Below are 9,372 nucleotides of genomic sequence, written 5' to 3' on the forward strand. Positions count from 1 at the left end.
AAAGTTTGTTTTTAACTGAATGAGGGAGAGAGGAGTAATTTGGATTTAATTGCTGTAATCAAAACATGAATACAAACAAAATACATTTAACAGATGAGAAATGCTTGAACATGTCTGCATGTGTGACTGATTAACTATTTCAAGCCAAATTAACATCTAACCGTATTATGCGAAGTGTCTTAGAGCTGATAACATTAAGAACAAGCACACACACACACACGCACGCACAGCCTTACTGCTGATCGGAGTTGCAGTAGATGGAAACCTGCCATCCGTCTCCTCCTTAACTCTGAGCTGCTCTCCTTCCTCACTCACACAGAGTTCCTCCTCTTCCTCCTTTATCTGGAGGAGCAGCGCCTCCTGCTGGTCCATATCAGCCTCTTTTTTAACATCTGCAGAACAAAAACATTACAGGCTTTATGAACAACTTTGACTTCATGGTCAGGGTGACACAAACATGACAGGATGAGTTTTCAGAATTCACAAATATATAAATTAATTATTTTAATAAATCTTATGTAATTTGATTTGAATAAGTATTATACTGTTTATATATATTTTTTTATTTTACTCTAATATATCAAAATTTGCAAAACTTTATATTTTTGTCTTATTAAATGCTTTAAAATATTTATCATTATTATTATTCTTCTTATTATTAACTTTTCCATGAGTAAAAACACTTGAACTGCTACTTTATAAACTTCATCCAAGGATAAAAATATCTTGACCTCTTATTTTAACTAGTCAGAATGTCAAAGCAGATATCTTAAATTATTCCAGATAGTCCGTGTGTAGCTCTGTCTGGTCAAATGTATTTTTAGATATCTAGATGTAATTACTGATAATCAGAGGAAACGGATTCTATGTTAAAATGGCTCCTCTACCGTAAATCACCAACTATTAGCGCATCGGAATCTACCTGCAACGTCGCAGCATGTATCGCGGCCTCGGCTCGCTTCACCGCAGTCAGATGAAGCTATTGCCGTTTTAAATCTCTAAATTAATTAGCAGAAACTCCTGTTGATGTTCCTACATCCATCAGCTGGCTAAAAACGACCCTAAACCAGATCTATGAAGAAGGAAATGCACCAACCTGATGTGTGAAGCAGGACTCTGGTCTGGAAAACGTCCTCCATCTTGTGGTGTCTCTTCCTCAGCTGCTGGAGCTCCTGCTTCCCTCCAGCTGAGCCTCAAGGCGCAAACGTCCTCCCAGAGTTCTTCATCATCATCATCTGTTGCTACCGCTGCTCCTTCTCTCTTCCAGCTCCAGCGACGCTCCGCTGCTGACGAAACCTGAACAATGGAGGAAGAATCCTGAAGGGAGSACGAGGGGGCGGGGCCAGCGGAACCGGAAGTCCGGAACAAAAATTATTGTTCCGTTTTAACAAACATCCCGTTCAAAAATGAATATTTAGTGAAACATTTGAACATTAGGACACATTTATAGTTTTACCTTCTTGTTCCAGGAAGTTTGGACTTTATTTACATTAAATTAAAAAACTTTGGAGAAAAAAAAAAGGAATTTAATGTCATTTGTTCAACATAATTGATCGAGATTAATTCTCCTTGTAACTTCTGGTTATATTTATGGACATAAAATTTATTTAAAAAAACATTCACACATTTAGATTATTACTGGTATTGCCAGGAATTGAACTTCTACTATTTTGTTAGAGTTGCACTAACATGCCAACGACACCACCGGATCTTTAGCACCAAGGATTTAACTTTTCAATGTTTACTTTGAGAACAGTTGATAAAATAAGTTCACCTTCTAAATTCGGAGSAATTGAACCCACAATCTTCTTAGCTGATAYTGACACAGTGACTCTTGAACTGGTTGTCATCCCACATTTATCTGTTTATATTCAATATTCATTTTAAAATTAAAGTTATGAGCTCACTGACTTCTTCTACATCAGCCACCACCTTTATGTTTGACTTCCTGATTCCCATGATGTGCCCCAAGGTTCTGTTCTTGGATAAGTTCATGGTGTTACTTTATTATACAATAATAAACTCTACCTTTATGCTGATTACATGGTTCTGTATTATTGTAGACTCCAATTAAATAAAATTAAAAAAAAAACTAAACTCCACATTTTTTATGGATTTAGAATTTATTCTGCAGATATTCTCAGGTTCTGCTCTCAGCTGCATCCAGGATGGAGGTCACGCTGTCCTTGGCTTCCTGCAGYAGCTCAGAAACTCTCCTCTGTGTCTGAAGGAGCGGCACAAACATCGTTTCAATGACCATGTTGGATGAAAGGTGAAAGGTCACCGTGTGACTTACAGCCAGTCTGAAGGCTTCGTCTGAGACGTCTTTCAGGTTGATCATGACGTTGTAGTACGCTCCAAAAACGGCCGTTTCCAGAGCTTTAGCTGCAACCTGGTGAACACGAACCAGATTCCAGTTCTGAGCAAAACTGATTCKGATCTAAAACCTTMAGAGAGAAGCTGCAGCTTTAACCTGAGCATCGGACTTGCARCCGATGTTTCCAAACAGAACCATCTGCTTCAGAGGCGGCCAGAGGACGCTGACCTTCYCAGCCAAWGCCAGCGGGACGCCGACCGCCCGCTTCARGCCTTCCTGCATCGCCGCTTCTCTCCTGCAGGTGGAGACAAAACGCGCTCCAGAAAAACCAGACACACAGGCAGCAGCTAAAGACACGTTTCATCCAGAMGGTCACCTGCTCTTCTCCTCGGCGGTGGACTTTGGCATTTTCAGCGCCACCTGAAACAGACATGATCGCTTTTTGAGGTAATGCACCACACAACCTGTAGGTGTCTCTGTTRGGTTGATTAATCCGGAGCATCAACAGGTGGCGCTGTCGGGTGGGAGCTRCTGGTACTCACCATGTAGCCGTTGAAGGCGGCGGAGTCGGTGTCCACCAACCCCAGCAGCTCGTTCATGGCCTGATGGAACGGAGGAATCAGCTTCCTCATTACTCCGTCCAGGTTCTCAAACTGCCTCTTTCCGTACGTCATCTGCCCCACCATGGCGCCCAGTGCTGCCCCCTACAGGACGCAGCGTAACACTTCCCCTTTAAAACACACAGACGGCTCCCTCTGCTGGACAATCTCTGAACACTCACCAGCGCGCCGACGGCGGCAGAAACAGACCCTCCTCCTGGAGCGGCTGTTCGCGCTCCAACGCTGCRAACAAACTGCTCCAGAGTCAGAGACACRAGCCCGYCCTCTTCCTGTGACCTCACCATGTACCTGTGCAGGTAAGACACGCCCACTTTAGCAGCGCTCGCTGCCTCTGCTGYGGTCAGGAGGGATGAACTCACTCAATGATCCTCTGCTTTGGGTTGAACGGACTCAGTGAATCCAGGCCCAGTTTACTRATCACCTGCAACCAACAAGATGAGGCGCTGATGAAYGTCTAWCTATGGCAAGCCGTTTTAACATAAAATCWGTTTTTCTTTAACTATATGTAATTACATTCTAGACAGATAGAAAATGCTTTTTGGCGAATCTRAACGATAATTTAARATTYCTGCATTTACATTYTGACTGGCAAGAATAATAATTCAACATATATTCAATTATATATTGGTCAATCAAMATTTATTTTGGTTTTGTTGTTAAAAGTGTCACACATCCATARTTACCATAATATCTCTCAAACAGAACTATGACTTATGTGTCAAAAACACGCGTTTCYGAGTCATTATTTGGWTTCAAGATATCTGCAAYTTAATTTGCACTCTTCAAATCTATTTACATATTTTAAATAGTGACTAATCGGAACAAAAAGATATCTTGATTTTACTTTATGACRAGTTGAGATGTAATTGTAGAAATCTGAAATGTGTTCAGATGGTCAGYAATTCAATGCAGAAATGTCAAATTGAAGCGTTAGTAAATCTGAYCCCATTTCTACTTGCCAGAACATAATTAGACAAATCTTAATTTAATCTAATGTAAAATGTCTGGAATGTGATTGTCTGGAACTGATTTTATCTTAAATCAGCTTGCCATAGTTTCCAAAGCCTCGTCCACTGACCAGCCGGACTTTGTGCTCCTCTTCGATGATGAAGAGCTGCTCTGTTTTCATGTAGAAGTGGGCGGCGTCCAGCAGAGCCTTCAGAGGAATCAGACCAACGATCTGGGAGCCGACCACAGGAAGCTTCAGCTCCTGGACACCACAAACAGGAAGTCAGTCAGACAGGAAGTGATGGGCGCTCAGGTCTGTAGTGACCTCAGTTGTCCTGACCTCAGCGACCCCGCAGATCGCCTGGTACACGGCGTGGAGCGGCGTCAGCTCAAAGTCCAGGATGTTGGTGGACACCTGGGCCAGGTTGGCCTCCTCCAGGTACCAGCCCAGACCCTGAACCTTCTCCAGGAGACCTGGCTGCTCAGAGGCAAACAGGAAGTTACCACATCTAGATGTACACACATATATATACAAGGCAAAGGTCTRCAAAATAAAACCAGATCGGAAATATACAGAAGAGRATTAAAGCCACTGGAGAAAAGAAATAATTCTGAGATTAAAATCCTCCATTCCTCCATTGCATTTCAARCAAGAAAAACAACACAGAAMCCAAATATAACAGGAATGAGKACAGAGTGGGCTTTTATTCTGAAGTTCCACCTTCAGGAAGTTGTATTTTTTAACTGAAATAATAATAAATGTTGTTTTGGTGTCCCACCTGGTCCTTGCCTCGGCCCTGTTCGCGGATGTCCAGGGCGATCCGATGAGCCTGCTCTTTGGTGCCGATCAGGTTCACGTTGTACGCGATCAGGAACTTACGAGCTCCGGTTACCGTGGCGCCCCATGACGGTACAAAGAGGGCGGGGCCAAAGTCAGGGGCCCACTCTTCACTTTTCAGCTGCCGCAGAAGAAGAAAGCTGATGGATCTGAGAGTTTGGACAGGAGGAAGCGGTGGGTCATCTCACCTTGTCAGGTAAAGCTTCGTACTCTCCGGATCGGACCGACGGGAGATTCCTCCTGGATTCAGACCGAGCCGCTTCTCCGTAAAGATACACTGAGGAGGAGAGATTTGGAAATGTGGACATTTCTCTATCATAAGAAATATTACAGATTAAAAAGAAGTGAAAAACTTTTAGAAAAATGTTGGACATTTCTGAGCTCCAGAAGTCAAAAATTTGCAAGACAAAAACTCAAAAGTTTGAGTTGAAGCTCAGAAATTTTCAAGGAARATCTTGGAAAATTCTAAGATTCAAAAATCAAAATTTTTAAAATTTCCTGAATAATTTTAAAAGCTCCAAAAGTCAAACATTTGTGAAAAGCAAACTCAGACATTTTTAAATTAAATTCACATATTTTCTAGAAAAAAAACAAGGAATTTTTCAAAGCTCCTATATTTGAAATTTTTTGAATTTTAGAAATTTCTGAGTTTCACAAGATTAACATTTATGACTTTTCACGCTCAAAAATTTCATTTTTTTCTAAAAAATTTCATTTTTTTCTAAAAAATTTCATTTTTTTCTAAAAAATTTCTGACAGAAATCTCAAAATTCTGAGTTTTTTTTCCAGCAAATGTTTGACTTTTCCTCAGAAATGTCAGGGATTTTTCTAGAAAATTTTTGAGATTGACCAAAAAATTGCTTTTTTTTTCTCAGACGTTTATGTCATTTTCAGCTCTGACATTTCCTGTTTTTCTCTAGAAAATTTCTGAAAATCTCAAAATTTCTGATGCTTTTCTCACAAATTTGCAACTTTTCAAGTTCAGACATTTTCAAGTTTCCTAGAAARTTTCTGAGAATAATCTAAAATTGTCCCAGTATTTTGGAGTAACTTTACTCCTTATTTTTCCTTCCAACACTCGGYGGGATATTCCTCTTCCTGTCCTGCTGCGCTGTGGCCTCGGCTTCCTGTGACTCACCAGGAACATGCAGCGTCTCCGCCAGCTGTCGTCCAAACTGGTTGGCGCAGCGGACGCAGTCGTCCATGCTGACATTCTGGACGGGGATGAAGGGACAGACGTCCAGCGCTCCGGTGCGAGGGTGTTCCCCTGCAGCAGAAGCAGAGCGTTCCCAGTTCGGTTCGGTTCTGGACAGCGGCTTTGGACTCACACTGACCTGAATGTTTGCTCATGTCGATGAGGCTGAAGGCCCGGCGGGCGGCGTTCAGCGCCCCCAGCACCACCGCCTCCGGGGGGCCCACGAAGGTGTAGACAGTCCGGTTGGTGGAGGCCCCCRGGTCGACGTCCAGCAGGCTGCAGCCGGCGGTCTCAGAGATGGCGGCGGCGATGGCATCGATCACCTGAGCAGAGGAAGAGGAGCAGCTGCAGCTGAACCCAAACGGACCTCAGTCTGTTCACACAGGAACGGCTCACGGTCGTTACGACTGGAGGATTATAATTCTGTTTATGTTAAAGTCCAAATAAATAACAACATTCTCAGCTGTGTCAGTTATTTTGTTGGCGTATATAATAATCACATTTAAAGATTTAAAGAAAAAATCATTATCATGGACAGTTTCTATCTGATCTGTAAAGTTGAACTTTATCCAGACTGACAACAGATCCAGTCGTTACAGCAGAACCTGCAACGTGCAGATGGAGTCCTACCTTCTGGTCTCGGCCCTCAGAGAAGTTGGGAACGCACTCCACCAGCTGAGCCATGGCGTCTGCAGAGCCTGACCCCAGTCTGACCAGTACACCCACAGCTCAAACATTAACTGGGACCGAACCACTGGAGTCGCTCAGTCTGAAGGTTTGCTGCCCCCTGCAGACTGGTTAGCTTCTGTCCTGCAGGGGGCGCCAGAGAAATGGAGAAGCAGCATCCGTCAGGTCTGCATAATTTAAATGTTTGTGATCCAGACAGAAAGGGTCAGAGTTCACCAGKTCGACTYGTTTCTGTTTGACTGAACCTGCRGCCGCCAGAGTTCTGGACCTGCTCCAACCAGAACCGTTACATCAGAACCAGACGTAGGAGCATCTGCTGCTGACACGAGCCTCCCAGCAGAACTGGGTCAGAACTTATCTCACTGACTGGGTTCAAGTTCAAACTAGATTGGTGTCAAGCGTTTGTGCAGCACAAATTTGTGTTTCAAAKATATTAATAAATGTTCCCAGAGGTCATGAAAGGTCAACCAGCTCCACCACTTTTATGAAATCAAACTAAATGTGTGTGCATCAACTTGGTTATGTTTGTGCTGCTTTTGTTTTGAAGTTATTCATGTAAGTTTAGGTCAAAATGTCGCCCGTCCCTCCAACCCAAATCTAACAAAATCGGTGTAAAACATTTTTGCAGCAAATATTTTTCTTTGTGCTTCTATCANGTTCCCAGTTCGGTTCGGTTCTGGACAGCGGCTTTGGACTCACACTGACCTGAATGTTTGCTCATGTCGATGAGGCTGAAGGCCCGGCGGGCGGCGTTCAGCGCCCCCAGCACCACCGCCTCCGGGGGGCCCACGAAGGTGTAGACAGTCCGGTTGGTGGAGGCCCCCRGGTCGACGTCCAGCAGGCTGCAGCCGGCGGTCTCAGAGATGGCGGCGGCGATGGCATCGATCACCTGAGCAGAGGAAGAGGAGCAGCTGCAGCTGAACCCAAACGGACCTCAGTCTGTTCACACAGGAACGGCTCACGGTCGTTACGACTGGAGGATTATAATTCTGTTTATGTTAAAGTCCAAATAAATAACAACATTCTCAGCTGTGTCAGTTATTTTGTTGGCGTATATAATAATCACATTTAAAGATTTAAAGAAAAAATCATTATCATGGACAGTTTCTATCTGATCTGTAAAGTTGAACTTTATCCAGACTGACAACAGATCCAGTCGTTACAGCAGAACCTGCAACGTGCAGATGGAGTCCTACCTTCTGGTCTCGGCCCTCAGAGAAGTTGGGAACGCACTCCACCAGCTGAGCCATGGCGTCTGCAGAGCCTGACCCCAGTCTGACCAGTACACCCACAGCTCAAACATTAACTGGGACCGAACCACTGGAGTCGCTCAGTCTGAAGGTTTGCTGCCCCCTGCAGACTGGTTAGCTTCTGTCCTGCAGGGGGCGCCAGAGAAATGGAGAAGCAGCATCCGTCAGGTCTGCATAATTTAAATGTTTGTGATCCAGACAGAAAGGGTCAGAGTTCACCAGKTCGACTYGTTTCTGTTTGACTGAACCTGCRGCCGCCAGAGTTCTGGACCTGCTCCAACCAGAACCGTTACATCAGAACCAGACGTAGGAGCATCTGCTGCTGACACGAGCCTCCCAGCAGAACTGGGTCAGAACTTATCTCACTGACTGGGTTCAAGTTCAAACTAGATTGGTGTCAAGCGTTTGTGCAGCACAAATTTGTGTTTCAAAKATATTAATAAATGTTCCCAGAGGTCATGAAAGGTCAACCAGCTCCACCACTTTTATGAAATCAAACTAAATGTGTGTGCATCAACTTGGTTATGTTTGTGCTGCTTTTGTTTTGAAGTTATTCATGTAAGTTTAGGTCAAAATGTCGCCCGTCCCTCCAACCCAAATCTAACAAAATCGGTGTAAAACATTTTTGCAGCAAATATTTTTCTTTGTGCTTCTATCATTTTAAAGATATTAATGTTACCAGAGGTCATAAAAGGTCAAACTGCCCCTCCCCCCCACACCTTCTTCAAATAAAACTAATCAACTCTGGAATATTTGTGCAGCAAAATTTTTGGTTTGTGCCACAGCACAAACATTTGACACAAACACTAATGGGTGATGTGGGGGGGCTGGTTGACCTTTAAACTTTAGTTAATATCTTCAAAACAAAACCAGTACAAATAAAATTTTAACAGCACAAATGCAGGAAAGTTCAAGGACACACATTTTGTTTGATTTTGTAAATGTCAAGRGGGGTGASGGGGGGGACTAGTTGACCTCTGACGACCTCTGGACAATTTATTTTGAATATTGTAAAATGACAGCAGCACAAATGTGGTACARACATTTGACACCAGTGTTTAATTTGGGTAAGGTGATGCGGGTGGTTGACCTTTAAACTTTGACTAATATCTTCAAAACAAAAGCAGCACAAACAAAAATCTTAACACTGCAAACGCAGCAGAGTTGATGGTGAACAACTTTGATTTCATAAAAGAGGAGGGCCTGGCTGACCTTTCATGACMTCTGGAAACATTTATTAATATCTTTAAAATCATAGCAGCACAAATGAAACTTTCTGCAGCACAAACGTAGTACAGCTTGTGTTTATGAGGTCATAGTTTCAGCACATTGTCCACATTGATGGACACGCTTCGACGGAGACCTACTGCCTCAGGTCAAGGATCTCCAGAGGAACCTAAACGCCTCCTGATCCGACCTGCAGCTTTTTCATGCATGTTGGAATATTTTCAGCATTTCGTGACAAACATTTCCTCTTTAGGTGATCGATCAGAGCTGTAAAGGTAAATGTATGTCCG

At 43.4% G+C, this 9,372-nt stretch overlaps 2 protein-coding genes across 2 annotated transcripts; both read right to left on the reverse strand.

Moving 5' to 3' along the window:
• Positions 1 to 2,110: 2,110 nt before the first annotated feature.
• LOC103481118 (formimidoyltransferase-cyclodeaminase-like) lies at positions 2,111 to 6,725 on the reverse strand. Its single transcript, XM_008436412.2, has 14 exons — positions 6,549 to 6,725; positions 6,058 to 6,241; positions 5,862 to 5,990; positions 4,912 to 5,000; positions 4,665 to 4,844; positions 4,226 to 4,363; positions 4,016 to 4,147; positions 3,297 to 3,358; positions 3,099 to 3,225; positions 2,860 to 3,021; positions 2,694 to 2,737; positions 2,474 to 2,612; positions 2,297 to 2,392; positions 2,111 to 2,224 (listed from the first exon to the last, which is right to left on the reverse strand). The coding sequence occupies exons 1-14, from the start codon at positions 6,600 to 6,602 to the stop codon at positions 2,141 to 2,143; spliced, it is 1,620 nt and encodes a 539-aa protein (XP_008434634.1). The 5' UTR covers positions 6,603 to 6,725; the 3' UTR covers positions 2,111 to 2,140.
• Positions 6,726 to 7,257: 532 nt separating this feature from the next.
• On the reverse strand, positions 7,258 to 8,002 carry LOC103481377 (formimidoyltransferase-cyclodeaminase-like). The gene is made up of 2 exons (XM_008436783.2): positions 7,802 to 8,002; positions 7,258 to 7,494 (listed from the first exon to the last, which is right to left on the reverse strand). Exons 1-2 carry the CDS (start codon positions 7,853 to 7,855, stop codon positions 7,258 to 7,260), a joined length of 291 nt encoding a protein of 96 aa, XP_008435005.1. The 5' UTR covers positions 7,856 to 8,002.
• Between the last annotated feature and the right edge of the window lie 1,370 nt (positions 8,003 to 9,372).

Source organism: Poecilia reticulata, linkage group LG2 (assembly GCF_000633615.1).
Source record: "Poecilia reticulata strain Guanapo linkage group LG2, Guppy_female_1.0+MT, whole genome shotgun sequence".
NCBI lineage: Eukaryota > Metazoa > Chordata > Actinopteri > Cyprinodontiformes > Poeciliidae > Poecilia > Poecilia reticulata.